The sequence below is a fragment of the Python bivittatus genome, unplaced genomic scaffold (genome assembly GCF_059951505.1).
Source record: "Python bivittatus isolate LINGU-HERP-01145 unplaced genomic scaffold, Pbiv_v1 ctg000190_np1212, whole genome shotgun sequence".
NCBI classification, from domain to species: Eukaryota; Metazoa; Chordata; class Lepidosauria; order Squamata; family Pythonidae; genus Python; species Python bivittatus.
The window spans coordinates 4,708,865-4,734,782 of record NW_028277042.1 but is presented as its reverse complement, the minus strand read 5'-3'; the positions used below and the strand labels follow the sequence as shown (position 1 = coordinate 4,734,782).

At 42.6% G+C, this 25,918-nt stretch overlaps 1 protein-coding gene across 5 annotated transcripts in view; it reads right to left on the bottom strand.

Annotated features, from left to right (window-relative positions):
- Nucleotides 1–330: 330 nt before the first annotated feature.
- The window catches only part of ESRP2 (epithelial splicing regulatory protein 2), a 57,288-nt gene continuing 31,700 nt past the window's right edge, over nt 331–25,918 (bottom strand). For 2 of the 5 annotated variants that reach the window (XM_088135975.1, XM_088135972.1), the window contains 9 exons: nt 25,448–25,580; nt 23,737–23,779; nt 22,640–22,941; nt 18,643–18,864; nt 16,126–16,324; nt 13,566–13,788; nt 10,441–10,618; nt 3,281–3,392; nt 659–759 (listed from right to left, as the gene is read on the bottom strand). In XM_088135975.1, coding sequence (XP_087992101.1) covers nt 3,303–3,392; nt 10,441–10,618; nt 13,566–13,788; nt 16,126–16,324; nt 18,643–18,864; nt 22,640–22,941; nt 23,737–23,779; nt 25,448–25,580 — 1,390 coding nt within the window. In that variant the 3' untranslated portion in view covers nt 659–759; nt 3,281–3,302. Of the gene's footprint in view, nt 760–838; nt 2,516–3,280; nt 3,393–10,440; nt 10,619–13,565; nt 13,789–16,125; nt 16,325–18,642; nt 18,865–22,639; nt 22,942–23,736; nt 23,780–25,447; nt 25,581–25,918 lie in introns of those variants that run through there. The other 3 variants (XM_088135974.1, XM_088135973.1, XM_088135976.1) reach the window with 3 other exon arrangements.

The following is a 25,918-nucleotide window of genomic DNA, read 5'->3' as shown; positions in this document are numbered from 1 at the left end:
ACAAAATGCATATTAAAACAAAAACTGAAAAGCTTATTCTGTTATTTCATTTGGACATAACTTTTTTTTTCTTTTTAAGTAAGGAAAGGGAACAGGATTATATAATTCAATTTGCCACCTTTTAGGGAAAAAAAAAAAGATTCTCGTCTTTTGATGAGATGGCATTCCCTCCCACTCCAAACGAGAGAGAGACGTTTGGCAAGTTTGTATTTAAAATAAAACATTTTTCTCTCCAAATGGTTAATGTAAAATTTTATTTTATTTATATATATATATATATATATATATATATATATATATATATATATATATACATACACAAACATATATATATATACATACATACTAAGTCTACAGCACTTCCATATTTCAGTTGATTAGAGTTTGTCTTGATAATATTTGTGAAATTAATCATGCCTAGAATCGCATTTGGTTGTTTGGAGAATGGGGTGTCCCCCCTTTTCCCCTGGCTGATCTGCTTTAGGAAGATGGTGGCTCTGTCCGCCGGGAGGAGAAGGCTGTTGGAGAGGGAAGACATGGCTGCTTTTGAGAGGAAGAGGAGCTTTGTTCTTGTTCCCCACACACAGGTCCACGGGGGGTCTAGATAAGGCAGAGGTCCACACAGTGGCCTCCCATGAGGCATCCATTTCGCTCAGCCACAGCTTTCTTGGCGGAGTCCAAGCTGGGAAAAGTGACCAGAGCTTCTCCACTAGGCTGACCACTGAAGTTGAAAAGCGGAAGGATGGAGTCTGCATGGAGCTGCAACAACGGAGGGAGAGGATCAAAAGGCAGCTGGGCACAGGTGGAGACAGAGCAAGAGATGAAGGAGATGGTTCCCATGCGTCATCTCACCTTCTCATCCCTGCAGAAGACTGAGAAGGTGACCGACACTCCCTTGAGAGGCTCACTCAGTACAGATGATGTGATGGCAAACCAAGAGCCCTTATGCAGGGTGGCCAAGGCCAAGGGGAGTTGAAGCTCCAAACCCTTAAAAGGCAACAGATGGACCCCTCTCTGGCTAGTATGGATCTTCTGAGAAGAACTGAGAAAACCCTCCTGTGTTCCACCTCTGAGGGCAGGCCCTTCTCAGGTTTACCTGCCAGATGTTTACTCTAGAGTATTGTTGGAAATTAAAATGGAGGCTGAGGGGACCACGGTGCAGAACTTATAGATCCCACTCTGAAAAATGGTAGCCATAGAACAGACATGGACTCCATGGGAAACCGTGCACAGGCATGGTGGCACCTAACTGCCTTGGACAAGCCACAGGTCTACCTGCTTCAAGCCTGGGTAATTTTGACAGCCTCTTCTGGATAATAATTTCATTTATATCCTGCCTTTCTATTCCGATACTCAGTCTTTAATGTCTAGAATTGCTTGCATGGGCGATCCAGTTCGTAAGCTTTAGTAACACAATCTAGGTCACACCCACAAATAACAAGCACTGAGAGGGGCAGAGAAGAGATCCAACTGTAATGAATATTGTTTTTAGGAAGGAAGGAGGCTGATTTGTTATAGTTCATTCCTCCAAAAGGAAATATTAGACCAAAATACTTTTCCATTATTATATTCTCAGCAAATCTAAAATAATCTCTCCCATTGAAAACCCAACTATTTGGGAAAAGTAATCTTCCTTTCAGGGAAATAAGTTGTACGGTAGGACTGGGGTTAAATTTCTGTTCTACAGTCTCAAGTAAGGCAGAATTATTTAGCAAAACACAAAAGCAGAAAGACCCTTCTAGGTCTCAACAACAATCTCCCCAGAACTGAAATCAGCATATTTGGGAGGACGATATGAGACAATGGTTGCATTCCTGTATGTTTAATCTGCCTACCAAATTAACCCATTTCCTGAGTTGGCACAATACATTGAACTAAAAACTAACCCCAAAGCCTGGGTTCATGGTAAACATGCTAAACTTTGTTCCTGTTTTGTAAAATGGCCTGTCCATATTAGCAAGCAAGCTGAGTTCCAAGTCCTTTGATTCAAGGAAAGTACAACCCTAATCCATACTTACAGGACTATGCATGTTCCAAGATTAATTTGACAAGCTAGATCAGTGTTTCTCAACCTTAGCAACTTTAAGATGTGTGGACTTCAACTCCCAGAATTCTTTGGTCTTTTTTTCTGGATTCAAATATCAAGACATAAGATCGAGGACAGTATAGTTTGTGAACTGGCTTCCAGAATAACAGACAGGAATTCTTGCAGCTTAGCCAGTATTGCACTTCTTTTTGGACTATGCTCTTCAAGCAGAAGTGAGTGTTTGGGATCTGTTCCACACTGTCTTTTGCAGCAGAGGCTGCAGCTAAGGAATCCACTGATTCCCCTTTTCTTTATCACATGGTATCCATTTTATGGTGGATGGGTCTGAAGAAGAGTGAACATAAGACCAACAGGTCCAGCCTCAGTTCTTAAGACTGTCTTTAAAAGAGATCTGCCAAAGGAGAGATGGTGCTGAACTTTCAGATCAGAATCCAGCCATGCTCTTATCCTGGTAGTGCTGGTGATCCACTGTCAAGGAGCATGGGCATATCATTAGAACTGGCTGCAAAACCTGGAATCTTATGCCTCCATGTTTAGAAGGTCAACTGGTTGAGTCAACACATCAGCCAAGAGATGTCACCCACTACGCTACACATTCAGACGCAGTTACTCTACACATCTACATTCTAGGAAGGAGAAGTGGGTGGGAATAAATCCCCAAGTCTTAACTCACACAACATCCTTCCTAAACTGGTACCCAGCAGATGGTGGCTGAGACTTAAACATTCTCAAGTCCTCTGGAGGGCCCCAGGTGGGCTGTAACAAATGGAAGAACAATCAGTCCACTGATTAAATTATGCTTCTTCTTCCACCTTTCCCAAATCAAGGGGATTATATTTTGCTTTTCCTGCTCCATAACCAACCATAAGACCAGTGGAGAATGGCCAGTGCAGCTGATGACAGCTCAAGGAAGAACCCTTGCTTCCAAAACAAAGAGCAAGAGAATGCCAAGCAAACTTCAAAATCCAACCTCCCAACATTCTCCTCCATCCAGAAGCACAAATGCACCCCATTGAGATGATCAACACCACCTTTGGGTTAGTGGAGTCATGCGAGGTGCCCAAGCAAGGAAGTGTTAGCAAGCAAAATCCCCATCACAAGCTAGGAAGGGAGGATGCAAAATGATTTGTTGGTTTGTTTTTTAAAGGAAGGAAAAGGGAAAAAAAATCATCTCCCCGCAGAATCATTTCCATTCACCACCAAAGAACTCCGCTTCTGCCAATCCGAGCTTACCTTCTCTGGTGGTTACAAACACTTACAAGCAAACCCAGTCTTTCGGTGCTTGTAACACGCTCCTTGCTTGGTCGCTGAGCTGAATGAGGCCATTGTAGTCATCAGGAGCATACTACAGTACAAGTGTGATACAGAAGATCAGCAACAGAAGGGACAGGTGGTCTTGAACCAGCAAGCCACCCCTCCCCCCATCAGCACTTGCCATTTTTCTTTAAGGGAGGGTCACAGTTACAATCAGGAAAGGAAGTTAGGGAGACCTGCCTCAAAGCTAAGTCCAGTTGGCAGTTTGCAAACATGTTGGAATGAGCTCCCAAAATTTCCAGAGAGAATAGCCACTGAAACCAGCAAGCATTAATACGAGCAACTGGCCATTACGAGACCTGACTTTGAAGAGGGGCTGCAAAGAAGTTCATTCATTAAAAGGCATGTCTCTATGAGGGGAATGAGCAAGTTGGTTTTATCTGAGTGTAGTTGGTTGATGCATCAGACTTACCCAGCGCATAAGAAAAGCTCTGGGAATATGCAACTAGGGTGTGAAGAGCAAAGGAAATGGGAAAGCCAGTGGAAAGTACCACAGCAAGTATGCCCAGATCACCACCAGTGTTCCTCCCACACAAGCTGAATGGTGATGAAGTTCAGAACCCAAGGGGACTCAGACAACAGCTGGAAGCCATGGAAACCAGCTACAACAAGCTTCAAATGAGCAGGTTCATCTCATACCCATAAGAAGACTGGAAATGATTGCCTCAGTCTTTAAACACAACACGGTGTCTGTGCTACCTAGGCCTGGGTCCCATAGCTTGTAGCAAATTGCTGTTTCAGAGGAAGTGGAGATCTGAAGCCACAGTTGGACTGTAAGTTTAAAAGAATAAGCCAGGATTAAAAATGCTTTCAGAGGAGGAAATCGGGAGAACTCATTCACTGAGAAACCATGATTTTCTGTTGCATCTGAGGCAGGCCATTGTATGATGATGAATACAAGAAACCCTGTCTTAAGTTCAACTGGGCCTCATGTAGCCCAGGTTCTGTTTCCACAATGGTCTGACTGATGCATCAAAGAAGCCGTAAGCCAGACATGAAGTGAAGAGCAGCTTCTCATACATTTCCCAGCCTCTGGGATCTTACCCTGGAGATAAAATATCTAGGCAGTGGGCAGAGGACTTACTGATGGTCTTATTTCAGCACAGGGTGGAATAGAAGAAAGGGAGGTTGAGAGAGTGAAAGAAATATTGCTTTTGTCTAAAATAAATATAAAAGAAAAAGTTAGGGGCTACCAAGATTTGCCTTTTAAGTGGGGACAAAAGAGAGAAGACAGCTGAAAATAGGGTCTCCTCACCCATTTTCAAGGAAAAGTAGCCATTCACACTCAGCTTGAGTGCGGAACATTTTTAGAACAAGCTGACTTTCTCCCTGTAAGGCTGAGCTAAGACTTCTCGCTCTCAGAGACGAAGAACAAGGAGATATGGATACATATGTGCCAGTTCCATGGACCCAGTCTGGCAGCTGCTTCAACACAAACAATAGGACCATGTGCTCCACTGCATGGGGCAGATGACACAGGACAGAGATCACCTCACTGGGCACACAGTTGCCCAACCCTTTGCTGACGCCACTCCCTGCATGGCTTGTTGCCTTCTTGATGCTCACCCAGATAATGTGGTAGGACAGTCAGGGAGCAGAACATATTTGCTGGTTGGAGAGAGTTTCCTGGGCTGGTTGCCTCAACTAAGTCTGCAGCAAGCAATGCTCTAATCCCACACAGAGGTCAATCATCATCATCATCATCATCATCATCATCATCATCATCATCATCATCATCATCCATATCCTTGGCTCTTCCCCTCTCTTCCCTCTCCTCAACTGATCCCCAAGCGAAACTCCTATTTCTTCTCCCTCTTCACTCGCTCAGCAATTTCAGCAACCAGTAGCCTAATATGAAAAGCAATGCAAAATGTGGAAAGACCCCCCCCCCTTCAAATGAGGAGCACGGAATTTAGAACTGAGAACAGAATTCCTGAAACACAAAGTTCAGGAAAAGTGGCCAGAAACAGCCTGCAGCTATTTCCCTTCTCCAGCATCGGCTTCAACTTTTCCCAAGGGAGCAGCCATCTCTGCTTAATTCTCCCTGCCTAGTTCATAACTTCTACCATGGCCTGTATTTGCCTACATCTGCATTCCTCCAAGGAGCCTCTTCCCATCCACTCCAATGCCAAGCCGTTGGGTCTGAACTAGCACCATCAAAACACCTTTGCAACCCAGGAATTGTTCTAAACAGCCCATTCTGGAGGCATTTTTCATTTACTGGTGTCAAGGATTTATACCCTGTCTGACCCCAAGCCTCCATGCTGGGTATAACAAAGGAAAAATAGGAAGATGGTGGTGATGGGAATGCCAGTCTGACGATTCAGAATTCTCTATTCCTTTTTTTTCTGGTCACAATTTCTCTAAAAGTGTGCCACGTTGTATGCTCACCGTACTACTCTAGCTCACAATTTTATTCCACAGAGGCAAGCAAAGCAGTGGATCCAGACTGTGCCCTTGAAACACAAGGCAGTGTGACCTACAATGTCAAAACGCCAGGTTTGCAAAGCAACTGCTTGGGTAATGTTCTCTGTCTGCCCACCCCTCCATTCAATTAAATCCCCATGCATCCACTCAGGCCAGTGGCAGTGAAATCACTAAATGTATAGCACTCTGCAGAACAAAGAAGAGAGGACAATTCAATGAAATACAGCAACAGGACAAATTCGACAACAGATTCTAGAATGAAAAATTGATGTTTTGGCTGATTTAAGAAGGAGTGGGAACAGGTTTAGGGCCCTTCCGTAGAAAGTCCATTTTCATTTCCTAAACTCTGCAAAGTTTTTGAAAGAGACCTGTGTTTTCACATCTGCTGGCCTGAAAAGCTAAGAATGACGAATGAAAATCACTGCCCCACTGTAAGTTGCTGTAGGCTTCAGCAACAAAAATCTTCATTCTCTACTCCACAGAAAAGGAAGAAGAGGAGATGTGGATGCTAGTTAGCACTTTGCCAGCTGGCTCTTTGCTTCTTATAATAAAAGGAGAAACTAAGAAAATTCTTGTCAATTTCACCCTTACTCCCTTAGGTTGGGCTACTCAAGGGGAGCAGCAAAGCCACCAAGTCACCATTGTTCTTACAGGACCAAAAGCTCATGGTCCAGGGGGAAAAGTGAAGCAAGATGACTTGGAGGGAAAATAAAGGCAGAGATTATTATTTTAAAAGCTACTTTTTAGCAGTTTGAACTATGATGGAGCTTGGCTAGAAATAATCTCAGCTCTCCAATGCTGCTGTTGTAGGAACAGATACCCAGTGTTGCTTCCAATCTGACATGAATGCTTTATGTGGAAATGCCCTAAGGAAAGCAAGGATGCCAAAGTCAAAGGAAGGAAAGGAAACAAAAGAGGATGAAAGTTACACAAAACTATCTACTAAAATGGTGGTTGGAAATAAGAAAATGAAATCTACTTATCAAATAACCAATTACTGCCACTTTTCAAATTATTTGCAGGGCGACAACATCAATTAAAAATGTTTTGCTATTCTAAAGCAGTGTTTCTCAACCCTGGTGACTCTCAGATATGTGAACTTCAACTCCCAGAATTCCCTTGCTAAGGTTGAGAAACACTGTTCTAAAGTACTGTTCCCAATTAGGTCAAAAGATATTGATATTTCTAAAGTAATCTGTAATGCAAACCTTTTTTAAAAAAAAACAAACAAACCATGGGTAACAAATGTGTAAGATGATGCATGCCACAAGAGTTGTATGCATTATTAAAATACAAATTGTTTTTCCCCCTTTCTAGTAACTGCTAATATGCCCATATTAATGCAAAGGTAAAAAAAGAAAAATGGGGAAGCCCCAAAAACTGTTCCAAGGACAGTAGGATGCAAATAAGGTGGGCAACTGAGAGACTCACTGGCAATTCTAAATTGACTCATTTGCATCTGCTGACAGTGAAGTTCTGAAGTGGAAATGCACCGTCCATTTCCTCTCCTTCTCCTTAATTTTGGGGTTCCCCATTCTCCCTGCAGTAGATATTGTTGAGGACACACCATTTTGGCTGGCTAGCTGATTTGAATTTGCACCTTTGAGGTTCTTTTCTTCTTCCTTTTATACATATTGTAGAACGTAAGTCAACCACCCTTTCAAGTCATGGGCACGCTGACCCAATTTTGGGTGGTGCCCAAAGCATAATAATTAAAAAGTAAAAACATTTAAAAAGCTGTTTTTCAACCATAAAAACAATGAAAAATGGCCACAATCATTGTGTTTATGTGACAACACAGATTTTGCAGAAAGATGGTCTTCCTTCAGGTGGACTTTGATCCCTTGGTGTGACTTCATGGACAATTACCAAAGCAGCTTGCCATTGCCTTTTTTGGGTCTCAATCCAGCCTACAGCCCTGAGTTTCCCTGATGATCTTAGCTGTCTGAGATCAGTCAAGGTTGGCTAAGTCTTCCAGCTACCTAGGTATGTCTGCATATATATTTTAAAATCTGGGCCACATTTAGTAACGTTGCAACAGATACTGCCTCCTGCCTTAGAATGTCTACAGATCATCAGGTTCTCCTCAAACACTGAAATATCTACTCCTTGTTTTCTTTTTTTTTCAATGTATTTTTATTAAAGAAGTTTTTCTGCAAAGTAAAAACAATACAAATTTAAAGAAAAAAGTAAGTAAAGTAAAAGAAAAGTGATAAGTAAATAGAAAGAAAAGAAAAAAGATAAAAAGAAAGAAAAAGAAAAAGAAAAAGAAAAAGAAAAAAAAGATAGAACGAAGTGGCTTCCGATCTTCTTTACAGCAGTTATTAATTCATTTATATTTTATCCTCTCTCTCTAAGATTACATCATGGCTATATCTACTCCTTGTTTTCAGTGACCCTAATTTATTAGATTTACATCCCACCTTCATTTCAGGTGCTCAAGGTAATGTACATAGCAGCCCCCTCAATAATTTCCCTGTGAGATGGGCTAGGCTGAGAGTGGGGGCCTGTAATGGTATGTGGGAATGACCTTGGGAGACAGGAGGAAGAACTTAGATAACAGAATCTTGCAAGTCTGAAAGCACCCCTCCCAGCCCTCACTTTTACTCTCCTGAAAACTAGGGAGGGTCCCTTCTGAGATGCTTTCACCACCCTTCCTCCTTTGGACTCCAATTTCATTTATCAGACTATTGTCTACGCTGCGGATCTTCCTCCTGTCTCCCAAGGTCATTCCCACATACCATTAGAGGGGCTGATCCAAGTCCCTCAGGAAGCTTCGATACTGAACCACTCCAGCTATGGGGCTGAGAGAAAAGGACTGGACCAGGAGGGATTGGATCAAAGTCAGGCAATGTGCCTGAGGGGGGACTTGAACCTGGATCTCCCTGGTGTCAGTCCAACACCTTCACCACTATACCATACTGGCTCTCAGTTGCCTCCATTTCGGCTAGCATTCACCACCCACAAGATTATTACAGGCACAATGTTAAATATTGGTCAAGGTAACAGTCTTTTTATGGTATCTAGGACTGATTCTTGCATTGTTTTTTCACACAGGGAAAACCCACCTCAAGGCAAGGTTGCAACCTTGATTTTGCAGAGGCAGAAAGATATTTGAATGCACTTTGAAACCCTTTTGCATGGCGAGAGCCATTTCTTTCCCATGAACATACATGCTTCACCAGTAAATACAAGGTCATGCCACGAGAGGGCACCTTTAAGCAGTACATAAATATCTTTCAAGAATAAAGGTTGACATGGGAACTGTGACTTTTCTGTTAACCTCCAGATGTGCTGGGACGGCAACTCCCAAATTCCCCTGGGAAGTGCTGCAGTTGCAACTTTAACACATCTGAAGGCTGCCAAGAAAAGAAAGCAGTCTCAAAAAATCCTTCATAGTTTTGTCCTTGCTCGGAAGAGGAGAGACCAAGCAGCAAGTTAGCAGACATCAAGATCCATTTCAGGAAGTCAAGTCCCAAAATAACGCAAGGAGTTAGTCCTTTGTCTAGCAGGGTTAGCTCTCCTTTCCATGTGCGATTGTCTTATTGGCTACACACACAGACACAAACAAAGCATGGCCAGATGATGCACAAGTGGTAGACTCATTCTCAGCGTGAATCACGCTGTAACCAAAATGGCACCATCAAGTATAAGGGGGATATTGAAAGCTCAGTAAAGAGTCGCAAGCTTTGTAAAAATATTATTTAAAACACATTTAACCCACCCAGTAAGGACTGGGCACATTCAGCAGCTATGGGATGGAATTTGGGTGTGTGTGTGTGAAAGGAGACAGAGAAGGAAGCTGGACTAGGAAGGAAGCAACAGCAGGAAAGTGATATAGCCCCCACTACTTTCTCTGCTGCTCCACCAATTGTGATTAGCCCCCACCTCCTGACTTCACTGGATATCCCCTCTCCCAAAATGGAGAAGAAAACTAGACCAGGATAGGATGCAGCAAGAATTAAATGAAGGTGAAGACACAAATGCATATTTTGTCCCCAAGAAAAAATGATCTACCAAGGATGCAAAGCACAGTTTCAAAGATCATTTTAAAGATAAAATGATCCAGCACTTTAAAAACACAAATCAATGATTTTGAAGAGAAAAGGTCACCATCTTTGCTCTTACACAACATCATCACACCATACCTGTGTTAATAGTTAAAATAATTACTCATATATAGAGTTGGGACAGACTTCACATGCATTGGACCAAATTTCCACGGCCATTTAAATGATGGAAATGGATGAAAGGCATCATTTGGGCAATAACGTCATTGCAAAAATGATGTCAAATGATGCCAATAACCTAATTTGAGTAGTCTGGGTGATGACATCATCACAGAAATGGCATGTTCCCTAATTCAACAGACATTCTTGAATAACAGACACCTCTCCCCATAATTAGTCCACAAACAAGGTTTTGTAGTACTGTTAATTTGTTTATACGTTTAGAGCCCCAATGCATTTCTCCTTGAATATTTAATGTTGGGTTTTAATTTTCCAATGTTGGAAGTTCTCAGAAGGCTGTGGCTCCCTCTGATGGTGAAAAGCTTCTCTAAAGAATGAGATTTGGGAAACTCCCACTGTGGCTTGTCCTGATAGATTGTCTTATAATGAAAGGGTGAAGCAAGATAAAAACCTGGCACGAACCTGATATCCTTGGAAGAAGCTGAGGATTTCCTTCATTCCAGTATTGTAGGGCAGTCCTTGCATCCGGACAAGTGCGCCGGCCTGAGGGAGCATTGGAGTGTGGGAAGCCGAGGCAGCGGCTGCAACAGCAGCTGGCGGAGCTGTGATGTAGCCGACTGTGGTTGGAGACACGGGAGGGCTGAAAAAAGAGCCAGAGAACATGGTAGTCAAAGGGCTGCTTCACACACATTGGCACATCATTTGGGCCAGAAGACATGGAAACTGCAACTGATTCTCTACAGCAGTGTTTCTTAAGCTTGTTGGCATCTTTAAGATGTGTGGACTTCAACTCCCGGATGGCTGGGGAATTCTGGTTGTTGAAGTCCACACATCTTAAAGCTGCCAACAAGCTTGAGAAACACTATTGTACGATGACCCTCTCTGCAACCTGAGATTTGCAACACTTTGTTCACCTGCATGTACTGCTACTATCTTTGTCAGGCCCAGTCCAAGAACAACAATGAGACAGTCCAGTTGAGTAAAGTTCCTTTATTTATAGGCAGTCTACCTTATAGACTACCTTAGTCTACCTTATAGACAGAATCTTGCCAAACAATCTATATTACAGCAATTAGTGGATATACCCTGGGAGATTCTAGGGAGTGGCTACCCTGAACTTCTTACTCTTCTCATGCTCCCCCTGCGGACTGTGTTGCCTCTTGCTTCCTCCCCTTCCTGATATACACCCTCTCCCTCCTGATAGCCTTGATCTCCCACACCACTCTCCTTCTCGTAGATACATTCCATCACAATCTTGCAGTAAAACATATATGGCCCCTTTCCCAACAAGGGTGCCACCAGATGTGTGGATTTCAACTCCCAGAATTCTCAGCAAACTCCATAGTGGCCTAGAGAATTCTGGGTGTCGAAATCTACAAGCCCAGAGGTGGAGGAAGCCGGGATTTGGGAACTTCCCACTCAGACCATGAACCCTTTTCCAGCTAATTGATAATGCCTGAGTGAGGGCCGCAAGTGTACAAAACTCCCTCTGCCATGGTGCCTAGGAATTCTGGAAATTGCAGTCAACACAGCTGGAGGGCATCAGACTCCGGTTAGTTGGGCTCACTGTTCCAGTGATGACCTCACATATATGCTGTTCCAGCATTTGCTTGTAAACAGACTTTGAACATTTTCTTTTGCCCGCCCATCAACAGATTTTACTAATTTGTACATGGGCTGGTCTTTTAAAATAGCTTTTCATTATACGGAAAGTACTGGTTCCATTCTTAACATTGCAGTAAACCCCCTTAGGACACTTTCTGCCCTCTGAAGGACAAAACAGAAATGCATAAAAATAAATTATATCCTAGGGCTATGTTGTGGCTTCGATTTGAAGGTGAAAAGGGGCTTTGGAGAACGCACGGACAAACACGTAGCACTTGCTTGCAACTCCTTAAACCAAATGCAGCTTTTCCTCCATTGGGCACCAGCTGTGGAGCGTACCCATGTGATCCTGGGAAAAGGATGCACATCCCTTCTCTGTCCAGTAGCCTTGGTTGTGGAAGAAAAGATTTGGAAGGCATGAAAGTGGGTCAAGCTGACCCTTGATGACACATGATCATTCTCTAAACAGTCCTGGGGCTGAAGCTTCAGTTCTTCAGACAATATTTATCTGCCTTTGTATTTATTTACAAGTTTGTTACCTGCCTCAGTCCAAAGACAAAGCAAGCAAGAGGATTAAAACTGCGGTTCCCATCATTCCTGAACACTGGCCATGCTGGCTGTTGTACATAGGGAGTGGGCTTCAACATTGCTAGGAAACCTGAGGCTTAGAAACAGATAATGCAGGATGCTGAGGACCCAGCCTCACATTTATCCAGCATTCTATCCTTGATCAAAGGCTTCATATCTTATGTTCTTCAGAGGGAAACCTTCACCCTGTCTTGATCTCGACCAGCAACATCAGTTCTCCTCACCCCCTGAGACCTGGGATCCCACTGTGATACAAAGCATATATATTATGGGCTGCCTACTTCACTTGAGTCTTGCAGTACATTGAAAAGGGATGTGACTGGATTCACAGAACAGCAGTCCGTTCAGCTTGTAGCTCTGTCCACAGTAAAGGCCATGGAGAAACAACCCACTTTGGGAAGCCTCAACATTTTTTGCTTTAATTTTCACAATTGGCTTATCCGCAGGTGGTGCCTTTCTCATGGTATTTTGCTTAAAAAATTGAGGGTCTGCTTATCTGTGGATGGGCTTATCCACAAGTATATAGGGGATATACGGGTACTTTTAAAAAGCTGAGGGAGAAACCTACCATATATACTTTTGGATAAGCCCATCTGCAGATAAGCTGAACCCAATTTTGGGGGTGTATATTGGCACCTAAAATTCTTGGCTTATCTGCAAATATACCCAGTAGTTTTAAAGGTGTCCCAAAGCCATGCTCAGCAGGCTTTTCCTAACTTTCTATTACAAGCTCCTGTAGAGAGTAAGGAAGATGACCTCGATGGAGACATGCAAGCTCTGTTACTAGGACAATGAGGGGTAAAACATATTTTAAGTTCACAACAGACGGATAATATTTGGAAGCGATGCAGGCAGACACCCTCCCAATTCACTGACCTATAAGAAGGTGGAAGAGGTACGGCACAATCAGACATGCAAGATTCTGCTATTATAGCCAATCTCCACAAAAGTAATTTTAGCCTTCCTGTGGAGTTCATTTCCTGGTCTGGTCTACCTAGTGGGGCTGACAGGTTACTCCCTGGCCCCTCCAATTAAGCGAATCAGCAAACATGATTTAAGCAAGGATTATAGTAAAGCTCCATTAACTAAGGAGACTAATTTCTAAATAATAATAGAAAGGAAGGACAAACAAAACCAAAAGAATTGTGGTATAGCAAGTAATCAGTCTTCCATCAAGGTCAAAAGAGAGACGTCATTATGCCAATGAAGCCCCCGGTCTTAAATGTTAAGTATCTTAAGAATGCATTTCAAGAACTGTGAGGACTAGAAACTTAAAACAAAACCCTCAAGGACAAGCTCTCAGGGATCTAAATGAGTTGCAAGACTTTGCTTGAGTTTGGCTTCCAAAGACTAGCTACTGGTTCAGAAAAATATGTGTCAAAATTCAGTAGTACCTGGGGTAGTAAGCTGTGTAGTTCATGTAAAGTTGAGCCGCCTGAGCAGGGTAGTAAGTAACAGCTGGAGTGGCAGCAGCTGCGGCTGCGGCAGCAGCTGCAGCTGAGGCTTGTTGAGTCCTGGTTGGAGGCAAGAGGGCTTGTGACGGATATATTGCCGCTTCTGCTGGTATCACTGCGGTGGCTGCTGTCTGAAAAGCAGCATAGGCTGGAGGAGAAAGGCCTGAGGGGGGACGATAAAGCAAACCAGGTAGCAAGTCAGTCACATAGATTCTGCTGGGCAGCTGTTGTTGACTTGGAACAAAAGATGAGCAAGGGGTTTGGGCCCCTATCAGAACAGAAAAGCGACAGTTCCCACAAAGCGCATTGGCCCAATTAGTCCATTCTGAGTCATCGTTTTAGGGCTTTCAAATGTTTAGCTTCTGTGCTCAAAAATGTCTTGCTGAAATGGCAAGGCAAGCACCTGGCCCTTAGTGTACTAATTTCAAATTGAAAGAGGGATATCATCTCATCCATATCAGAAAGCAGCAACAGTTTGCTTAGTTACTGTTTTGAAGGTCTGTTCCGCCTTGCTGCAATGTTGTTCTGTGCTTTAAGCCAACCCCAAAATGAGACTCAGACTGGCAGAATGGTTACTTGCTTTAAATCAATTCCTGCTTTTGGAAATTTTCCTTTATCATATTTTAAGCAACTACAAAAAATCTTTCTTTCTTTCTTTCTTTCTTTCTTTCTTTCTTTCTTTCTTTCTTTCTTTCTTTCTTTCTTTCTCTCTTTCTCTCTTTCTCTCTTTCTCTCTTTCTCTCTTTCTCTCTTTCTTTCTTTCTCTCTTTCTCTCTTTCTTTCTCTCTTTCTCTCCTTTTCTCCTTCTCTCTTTCTCTCTCCTTTTCTCCTCCTCTCTCTCTTTTTCTCTCTCCAAAAAAGAGAAAACAACCCAACCATCACAAAATCCAAATCACAAATTGACATTCTTTGATGCACAACAAAACCCACAATATTGTTTACAAGGCTAAGGAAACCCAACAGATTTCATCAGTCCTTCTTGGTTTATTCGAATTCCTGCCCCTAGAGATCTTCTGTCTTCAACAACAAGCAGCCCCTGTGGATTAGAGTCTTCCCTTGGTTAGAATAACAGTAAATCTCAGGGCAGTACAAAGAAGAAAGGTTTCCAAAGCCAGCTAACAAATTCGTCAAAAGGTAACATTTATTTATAGTGGATTTAGAACTGATTAGATCTTGATCAGTTTAGCACTAGCAAAGCTGCAGCCCAAAGAAACAGAGCCCTAGAAGAAAGAAAGAGGGCTAATGAGAAATGTTGGGAATTGCAGTCTTTAACACATTGCAGGGACCTGGCTAAGGATGTTCTTATAAAGTTATAAAAAAGAAAATAATAAAAAATATCCTTCCCTTTTAGCAAAGAAGAGCACCTTGTATTTCTGTTTTAAATGACCTTACTTTTCCTCTTAAAAAAACAACAACAATGGCAGGTTTTTCAACTAGTAACCCATTTTTGGGGTTGAAAGAATTGGAAGAAATTTGTATTAATTATTCATGCAGCCTCGGAAATAATGCATTTGAACATCCCAATATTGTAAGTGGAAAGTTGCTTTCAAGAAAATGAAAGTAGCCTCTTTTCATTGTACAATGAGATTAATCCAACAGGATTTGTTAGTATACTGGATATTCTGGAGATATCTGTTTTCTTAATATACTGGATATCCTGGAGAATGTTTAGTAAGAGTTGGTTGCAACTGCTTTGCTGCTGAAGATGCAACTCAGAAATTGGAACATTAACTCATGTCATCTCTCTGACCTTTTGCTATTATTTCAACATTTTGGGCTGAAATCTATCAGACTGTTAACATAATTTCAGGCTTATTGCGTGTCAAAAATGCGCATAGTCTTCTTAACTATAATCCTATTATTTAGAATTTATGAAAACATCACAAATTGCTAGATCTCTTATTCACAGTGGATGGCCAAAAGAATGATTAAATCACAATGGAAGGATAAAACTATATTTGATTTGCAACTCTGAATGGCTAATACCTCTGATATGCCAGCATTTGTAGGTCTGTTTCCAACAAAGCAGTAGGGAAGATGGTTTGGAAGCAATTTGGTCTAAATTTTCAGAACAGATTTGCTCATGATATAATTTTCCAGGCCACTTTCTTTCTTTTTCTGTTCCTTTAATGTTCACATCACGTTGTTACCATTGACATAGTCTGTTTTTTCCCCCCATTAGTTTGATATCCTTTTTTAACCAAAGCAACACTGTGATTCTAGCAATAGGCCACAAATTAACTGGAAAACAGAATCAATCTCTGGTTGAAAAGCATTGGAATTGATCCACACTGGGACCTTCAAGCTCGGGGCAGCTTCAAGAAAAGTGCCTGCAAATCATATCTCATTTGGCCCAGCTTGCAATTCCAGCCTGTCCACCGAAAGGTGATTCCTGATCATGGCTAACCCCAAAGGAATGGGCCAGATTCTGCCACCCATCAGCACCTACCAGCGTGTCAGCCGGGAGCAGCACAGAGCACGCGAAGGACTCGAGACTTACATGGTAACTTACATGGGGGCGGAGACAAGCCACTACGGTTTAAAGTGCCACCCATTAAAACAAAATTCATCTCCTCTCCTGAACACTGGAAGACTTCCACGTAACGGTCCTTCATCATTTTCTTGTGACACTTTTGGGCCACCAGGAAGGCTCGGTCAGAAGATTTCATTTGGATGAAGGCATCCCCAGAGGGCCGACCCTGGAAAGAAAGATGGTGGCTTGTCACCTTGCCAAGCAGAGAGGAACAAACCTGTATTCAGCATCTCAAAATAGGAATCTGGCTGCCATATCACTTTTTCAACTTGATGGCCTACAACCACCGTCATCTCCAGCCTGCAGCCCATGCTGCCTGGGGAGGATGTGGCTTGCAGACAGGGGCACCTGGAGGGCAGCAGGTTGTGAAAAGTTCCTTTCAAAGGAGACGGGTGGAAAAGAGATGCAGTACTTATGCTGCTGTGCTGTTTTGGTGGGCTATATAAAAAAGGAGGGATATCATCATCATCATCATCATCATCATCATCCAACATCTGTCTATCCTAGGTCCTTGGGAAGGACTCGATAGGTGGATAAAAATGCCAAATCCAGTCTAAACATCTGGCTGACTGTCTGACCAATCATAATAGTAATAATAATCCAGTGTTGACTTGTACAATCCTCCATGGTTTTATTGGCTGTGGGTCTGGGGTTTTGTTCTGTTTGTTTTTTGCATTTAAAAAAGTATAACGAAAAATAAAATACATCCCCTTATTCATTTTTTGCAGCATAAAGGACGCTGTTCTTTTCGTTCACATGCATCTTTATTCTGGAATAACTGGAAGTCCTTATCTTTGAAGCTCCTTCTGGGAAGCTTGGCAAACCCAGCATAATTTTCAGCTAATCTTATTACACAAGCTAATTTGGATACTGCTAACATTCTGCCAGTTGTTTTCTTCTGCAAACAGAGAAATACCATGTTCTGTCCCAGACATTTTCATTAGGTACCCAAGACTGATCACTGGGAGGATTAAGTCTGCAAACCCTGAAGATCCCACATGTCCTTAGAGGGAAAGAAGTCTTGGCCCTTTGGTTTGCAGCCATAGGGAAAAGAATTCTTCCCTTCTAACCTCTGCCTAGAGTGAATTCCTTCCTATGTTTGAGAGAGAAAAAGAAAAATGCCTCTTTATCCCACTGACTTGAGTTGCTCTTTTAAAATTTATTAGGAAGGAAGGAAGGAAGGAAGGAAGGAAGGAAGGAAGGAAGGAAGGAAGGAAGGAAGGAAGGAAGGAAGGAAGGAAGGAAGGAAGGAAGGAAGGAAGGAAGGAAGGAAGGAAGGAAACATTCCACATGTTTCAGTTTATGATTTACGGACCACTCTTTACCATAAAGAGATAGTAAAATAGTTGAAAATTGCTGAACTTGGTTTATTTTTTCTCTGCCTATAAACTTTTGAAGCTACTCTGACAAGGAAGGGCCAAATTATCAGACACAATTAACAAGGCCTCACTCCTAACTCAAAGCACTGTATAAGCAGATGACCTTCGTGGAATTTTGCAAATACAACTGGGTTGATCAGAATGGCAAAACAGCAAGTATTCAAATACAAGCATTGTGCTTTGACCTCTAGAAGCAAATGAGCATATTACTCAGCCCACCAAGATACCGAGCCCTCAAGCGGTCAGTTAAAAAATATGTTGGGTGAATTCCTAATCAGATGTAGAAGATGGAATGTTGCAACCTTGGTTCAGGAAGAGAAATCTCTAGGAAGAAGGGGGAAAAAAAGCTGGAATCTGCAAAGCAGAAAGATGTGGGAATGCTGCAAACCCTTGGAGCTTTTTAGCAGGTTGTAGCATGAGGCCAACTCTTCAGTCATGCAATTCTCACAAGTTGGAGAAATTCTACCAGGCTGTTGCTAGCTTCAAATGGGTGTAGCTGCTTTTTTGAGATGCTGGGTGGCAGCAGGAAGAAATTGTTTTCAACTCACATGGCTGCCAGCCCTGCAACTGCAATCATATCTGTGAGTCCCTCCTTTCTCCCCACTTAATGAAAAATATGCCACCAATTGTCCAAGTGCCCAAACTAGGACTCTTATTTTAAGCTCAATTTTAATGGTTTCAGTTCCAAATGTGGCAAGGAAAGGCGCCAATCCTTCATGGTGCTTAAGACTCCATGTCCCCATCTCATGTTGTTATCACTTTAATGCAGAATTGCAAATAAGCTAGAGCTATCTCTATTTCCAAGAAACCTTCTGGATCTCATAAAGACCCCATAGACATATTTAGGGGGAAAACAATTATGGAGCACCTCCCTTGGAAGTGTGTCCACCTGTCCAGAAAAAGGACAAAGGTAAGCTGAGGGTGGCAGGGAGTTTCCTACAAGGCTCATGGGATGGCAGAAAACCCCATCACTACCACCTTCAGGTTTATAGGTGTTCTGTTGTGTCCCCAGGATAACACCTTGGTGAGATACTCATAACAGGTTCTGGGCATTTATATGGACTCAATGGCCCAAAAAGTTTGGGGACACTTAACACTTCCATACTTGCTGGTTTAGGACCATGTGAACTCCATGCGGCTTGATGTCTCCAGTTGCATCACCCATGAACTCCAGAATATCATCAATCCCGGCTGTGTAAGGCAGGCCTCGGAGGCGGACGCAGTCTCGCACACTGCCAGCAGCAATGGTGTAAGGAGGTGGGATGACAGGGATGATCGGGGTGGGAAGAGTAGGAATAAGGGGCGTCGACATGTATCGATTGAGAACCTAGTGGAAGGAAAAAGTTCACCAAGAATGAGAATGGGAGAGCTCTTCAGATGTGGATTATGTAGCCTGAAAGCCTCTGTTGGCATGTTGCTAAATCACTCATATTTGAGATGCCTTCTCCAACCGTGAATCTTCAATTAAACTTTTACTTGATTAATTAATTTAATCAACTTAATAATTAACTTCTAATTGAATGTTAGGTGCACAATTTGCTTTTATGGGTGCCTACGGTTTGTGTGTGTGGATGGCAAAACACGGATTGCAACGTTGCAGCACAAAACCACATGACTTGCACATTTACAATTAACATTTTGTCATGTTTTGCATCACTGTGGTTTGTACCAGATGCATACAACTAGACCATCTCTTCACCAAGATCTAGCTCGTGGAAAACAGTAAACCGTGTCTCCCTAGAAATACTAGGGCAAGACTTCCACAATATAGCAGGGAATACTGTGTGTTGTAGTCCTAACACTTCCGAAGGACAATACACTGAGGAATACAGGTTAACCAAGCAGAATTACCAGCACCATGGTTGTTGAACCACCACCAAACATCTTGAAACACTTTCCTCTTCCCTCTAAAGCTGCTGTTCCTCCTTCCCCACCCCCACCCTCCAACTTCTTGGATTATGACAGCCAATAAATCATCATCAAAACAAAGTCAAAATTATCAAAAGGGCAAAATCGTCATATAAAACAACCTTTGAGGTAATAGATCTTTCTCCACTGCTCAGTTAAAGTCCTCTCCACCTATCCTTCAACTGGCATGAAATCTGCCATCCCTTTGCTGATTTCTCCTCTACATCCATGCCTGTATTTTGGCATGCTTTCAAATGGGGATGTCTTGTTTTCACTGGCGCAGAGGTTAAATCCTCCGGCTTTACTGCTGCCCTTCTTTCTGAACATCAACCAGCTGGAAGGAAACAATTTGCAGATCACTATGAAGCACAGGGATATGGGGCAATCTGATGTTTCTAAATCTGACATATGGATGCCATGCACCCTCCTGTTCACAAGAGAAAGGAGGCTGGGATCAGGAAGAAAACTAGTTTAAACATTAGTTTAGGTGTGGTTGTCTTTCTGTAAACTGTTCTTTTTTCTACTCTGAAGGTAGCAAGATGAACATATCCTTTACCAACACACACCTCTCTCCCTCCTTGCTCCAAGCCTCCCATTAATCACTGTTTCCCTTTTGCCCAAACCACAAAATTATAGTTGCCGTTTTCTAACAAATCAAGGGTACAAACAACATCCTGAATTTGATTTAAGACCTGGCACTTCCCACATGCATCCACCATGGTAAACCAGTTCAGACAACTGGAATAAACTGTATCCAGATGTCCCGCTTGAAAGCTGCAGCACACGCAAGGCGACAGGCTCCCTCTGATCTTGGTTCATTGAGCTGAACTGGATCGGTAATTCTTTAATTGCTGAAGAAGGTTGTGGATCAGCTCTCCTCAGCAACGTACCTCCAGATGCGCTAGCCTTCTGCCTACATTGGATTCCTAACTTGATTATTGATTCCTGGTGCAGAGTTCCTTGATATGAACTGGGCAGAACAATGAAAATAAAATGCAGACTCTGCCCCTGGGCCCTTGGCCCTTTTTCACAGATGGATAATTAAGGCAAGAACTGGTCACCACTCAATTGTTTTCTGGCAAATTCCTTCTCCGCCCCGCCCCCAAATTTACATCTCTCATCCTTGTATCCCATGCAAAAGATTGCTTGGGGAGGCTTGCCCTAACCCAGGACAATGCAAGCTGAAGCTGTGAAAAAATCAGGGCCTCCTTCCTCCTTTCTCTCCCCCCACCCCAACAATCCTGTGAAAAGAGCACACGTGCAGGACATGGTTTGCAGCTCACATTAAAGCACTGCAGGATCAGTTCATTTTTGGATTAATATGGGGCGAGGCTTGCATTAGCCTGTATTGTCCTTTTTGGGGGCCGAGGGCCTCAACATTCTGGGAAGGACAAAGCGGGTGAAGCTTCATCACTCAAGTAGGCCTGGTTGATTGTGCTCGTGTGTGTTCTTTTGTAGCTGCTATGCTTATTATTGGGCTCAAATAAGAGCCTGTCATCTCTTTCTCACATTAAAATGGCAGGAAACCCTCCCTTTGCAGAAATCGTGGTCAGATAGGCCTCGGTAGACCACAATGGGAAGCTTGAGAGCTGTGGGTCACCTCAAGGCTCTTGGGTTAGCTTAACGAGTGACCCACAGCTAAAAAATTCCTGCCTGGGCATTGCACACGAAGGCAACCACTGTCTGAATGCAACCATTCCCTAAGCCCAGCCCTTTGCTCCACGTGAATGCTTCACATTGATCCAGAAAAGCCTCAGCTCCTGTTGTAAACACATCCAGTCATAACCCCTCTCTGGCAGAAAGAAAAGCCTCCATCTGGCTAAAACAATAAGCTCAGAGAAATCTCTGCACACACCCTCCTGGCTTGTCAAGTCTCACTGGTAACATTTCTAGCAGGTCCCTCTTGGGTTCTGCCTGCCCAACAGGCAACGACCAGAGAGAAGTAACTGGAGACCAGCCACCTGCAGAGACACAATTGCTCCAAAGTGGATTACAGACCACCTGGGCAATTCTGCCTCAGTCAGTAGCTACTCTGCCTAGAAGACTGTTGCCACGAGGAACCAGCTAGAGTTTAAGGAGGTGCCAGGGGACCCTTGCTTGTGTTTTCCTTGGAACAGGTGACGGCAACTACCTCTCTGGAATTCAGCCTTGATTGCCCCCCCCCCTTCTGTTCCAGGAAGACTAATTTAAATGGAGGATCCCTGACTGGCCCTCTCTGGGTTGATCTGCATTCCCTGTTTGGAATAAACACAATGACATCAAATGATTTCATGCCCTCTATCTGAAGCTCTTTGCAAAAAGTATGAGCAGAAAGAACCCTAACAAAAAAGTGGGGTCACATCATCACAATAAGTCATGACGCTGTTTGTCTGGATTACTGCAATGAGTGGAATCTAGCTATTATTAGCGTGATCAAGGTAGACAGGTTTCCCCAATGCAACACCCTAGGGGTATGTTGGCCTATGACTATCAACCCTACTCAGCACAGCCAAAGCTTGCACAAGGCAAGTGTACTTACTGGATAGATCATAGCTCCATAACATGTACTATCAAAGATCAGATCCCTTAGAATCTCTATTAAAAATATTATGGGCAACAGGACCGGGTCATACATACTCAATTCCCTGGGAGCCTCAGTAAGATAGAGGCTGAAGCCAACATTGTGTTAAATTATGAATGGCTTTAACCACGTTTTGAACAAATCACAATGGCTGGATTTACAGAACATATTAAAACACAAAACCATGGATATGGTACACAGTAGCATGGTTCAGGTAAAAGTTCCAACCAGTAAAGGCCAAGGGTGCCTGTTCTCCATCTCTGCTGCTCTCACCCACCTAGAGGCATAACTACTTTCAACACACACAGGATTCTCTCAATATGTGAGAACAGCAGAGAAACCACTTGGGCCAAGGGAAGAAAGGCTAGTGTGTTGCTGCTGGACCAGATATGAATACTAACACAGGAAGATCCAACCATGGCTTCTATGAATGGTAACCATAATCAGTGCAACATACAAAAATTATCCTGATTTTTTTTTCCGTACAGGTTTTCATTCTGTTAGATTAATTTGTTTTCAGAATATCATTCAGACTAAAAGGAAACATTGGAGAAATACTCAAAGGGGAGTATGATTTCCTGGCACTTTTTTGTGAAGCAGACACAAACACCCAGAATATAACATCTGCTACAACCTGCTGGACTTCAGCTGCGGTGCTCCTGAAGAGCTCAATGTAACGTTTCCCCAGAATCTCCTTGTGTTTCTTAAGTGCATTCTGTGCATACTCTTCACAAGCAAATAGTACAAATGCATCTCCAGTTGGCCGGCCATCTGGATACTTGACAAAGAGGAGCCCCTCCTTGCCCCCGGTGACGGGGCACTCGGGGCCCAAGAAGCCAAGCACATCCTCAGGTGTTGCAGTGAAAGGGAGACCCCGCATCCTGATGATGACTTGGTTCTCCTTGGAGAGGAACTGGGCAACTTCGTTGGAGGTGCCTAGAGAGAAGAGATGACCATTATTTGCCCCCCCTCTGAAAACAAGGACAGGAAAGTGTATATATACACACGCCTACATTTAAGCCTGAGAGAGACCCTTACAAATTTAAATTTGCAGTTAAGAATTCTTTCCAGCTCTTTCAGTTTTTGGTATAGTGGAGAAGCTGCTGGACTGGAAACTGGAGGACTGTGAGTTCTAGTCTTCCCTGAGGCCCAGAAGCTGGCTGGGTGACTTTCAGCCAGTCACTCACAGCCCAACTCATCTCCAGGGTTGTTGTTGTGGGGATAATAGGAGGAGGGGGCAATATGTGTGCTGCTATGAGTTGTACAAAAAAACAAAGGTGGGATATAAATCTAATAAATAAATAAACAATGCACCTGACTGTGGTTAGCTTACAAAATTGAGCCAATTTTCTGGGTGCACGTGACACACAGAACCATAAATTAAACACAGAGTCTGGGTTTGCACAGCATGGTAAGCTAAAGTATAATTGGCTAGTTCATCAAGTCATGCCAACAAAGCTATTGTCCAACACTTAGTCTCCTGGTGCTGGTCTATTTGCAACAACCTTCTCCATCTCTGAATCTGTTGAAGGAACTTGCAACAGTTTAGCTAAAATTATGAGAGTTATAGCCCCAAACCCCACACCTGATGATGTCCAAGCTGAGGAACCAAAAAGGAATTGTGGTATGCAAGGTTTTATATTATTCCTTGCAGCAACTTAAAGACTCAAACATCTTTCAGCAGTACAATTTCAATCACAAGAATAGTAGGTTTTATTGTAAACATCTCACCACCAGCAATTTTCAGAAATTCCTCTCCAGTGGCTTTGTAAACCTGAAACAAAATAAGGCAGACATAATAATTGTGATAGTTGTTATAACTGTAATATTTGATGAGAAATATTAGCGTAATATACACTCTCAACTTTGCAGCTTTTTGACATGGAATTTTAATGGTGCAACTTATTTTGTTGATTTTATATGGGGATCAAATAGCTTTCAAGGCTATTTCAAAGCTGTTGGGTTTGGCATCTCATTGTTTCTGAGATGTCTGTAAATCTGGTTATCAGACACAGCAATATCTAGGAATCAGGAGAAATGAACATTTAAACTGGCCAAATTACTCCATCAAGGTTATGCTACAAGACTCTGATAAAATGGATTGGGGATGTTCAACCTTTTTGGACTGGTGGGTACATTCTAGATTTTGGGATCAAGTTGGGAGCCTTGTCTATTCACTAACTGGCTGACAGACTGGGCAAAATACTGATTTACTTGAATTTTATCTGTCATCTCCTCCTCCTGAAAGCCTCTCCAATTACCCTTACCTCTTCTTCTGAGCAGGTGGACTTCTAACAAAACCCGTGTATGTTATATTCTAAGAAAGCTTCTGGGGTCCATTTGGGATCCAGAATCACCACTGGAGATAACAATTATTTTAAAGGCTGGTGTATACCTTTGCAGCATGCCAATTTTCCTTATATTTTTTAATTTGAATGATTTTTTTTAATTTAAAAAGTCAGAAGAGGTGAGGTCTGATGGCCACCAAACAAAGTGATTCACAAAAGCTTATATGATAATAAAGGCATTTATCTTTAAGAAGACAAGATGCCCTTTGTTACAGTATATAAACCCAGGTATGTGCAAAACCACCCTTTTAGGACAGAATATTGGGAAGACCTTGGGATACTTCTCCTCTAGCCCACACTGATCTAGTCTTCCAGAAGTTGTCTATGACACCACCTGGAACCACCAGACCACTGTGGTCCATAAGGAAAGTGGAACAGTCAGGAGATCTCAAGAGCATCCATTCTGTAGATTTGGAGGTATTCATATAAAACTGTATTTAACTCATCCATAAAATGCTCATATAACATCACTGCTCCATAAGATGAATTGGCTTCTAGCAAGTTTCCAAGTGTAATTCAAGGTCCTAGGTATCACTATAAAGCCTTACATGGCCAAGGGCCAGATTATTTGTGGGACAACTCTATTTGTTTCTGCTTGACCCATCAGAACCAACAGGATGGTCAAGCTCCATGTTCCTTCAATGTAATCTTATTGGCCTCAAAGATCAGTATACACAGGAAAGGCACATGGAGATTTGGATGGCCCTGATCTAGTTGGTCTTTCATAAGATGATAAAGACCTAGTTGTTCCATTAGGCTTTTGGGGTAGGATGTTAGGGGAGCCCTGTTGGTTGGCTTGTCTGTTGCTGTTTGTTTGTTATTGATCGTAAGATGAAATGATCTATTTGGCCCCCTGGCACATGATATATTGATTGTTGTTGTAATTTCTTTTTTAATTTAATTGAATTGCTTTGCTGCTTTTCAGTTTTAAGTCATTGTCAACTATCCAGAGACACAGTAGTGAGATGGATATCCCTATAAACTGTTTAAATAAACAAGCCGAAAAAAAAAAAGATCGTTACATTCTCCTTGCACAGTCCAAATGTATCACATCTAATTATATAATTATAATTAATTATATCTAAGCAAACTACCTCAATGTATCGACTCCCCATGTGATGCTTGTGCCTCTCCAGAGCTAAATCTCTTTGTTCAGAGCTGACAAACCGCACCAGCGCCTCTCCATTTCGCCTTCCTTGAGCGTTAAGACACAAGGCCACACCACCTCTAAAAGAAAGGAGAAACAGAGTCGCCCCCAGAGAAAATGAATCAGACCACATCCAGCTTTATTCCCGTGCGGCAAAGTGACTTCATTCTTCAAGATCTGGTCAGAACAAGCCTATTGAGGCAACTGAACCTTGGATGATAAGATTTCGGATCTTGCTTCAAAGCCACGCGCAATAATGGTGCAATAAAAATAACAATAACATTGCATCCATTATAAATCAGTAAGATATACTCTCAGATCACTAGGGAGAGCTGTCAGGTTGCAAATTAAAATTATTCCCATCTCATCAAAAGAGGAAGAAATGACTGCAAGGGCAGGAAAATAAGACTTAGATTGT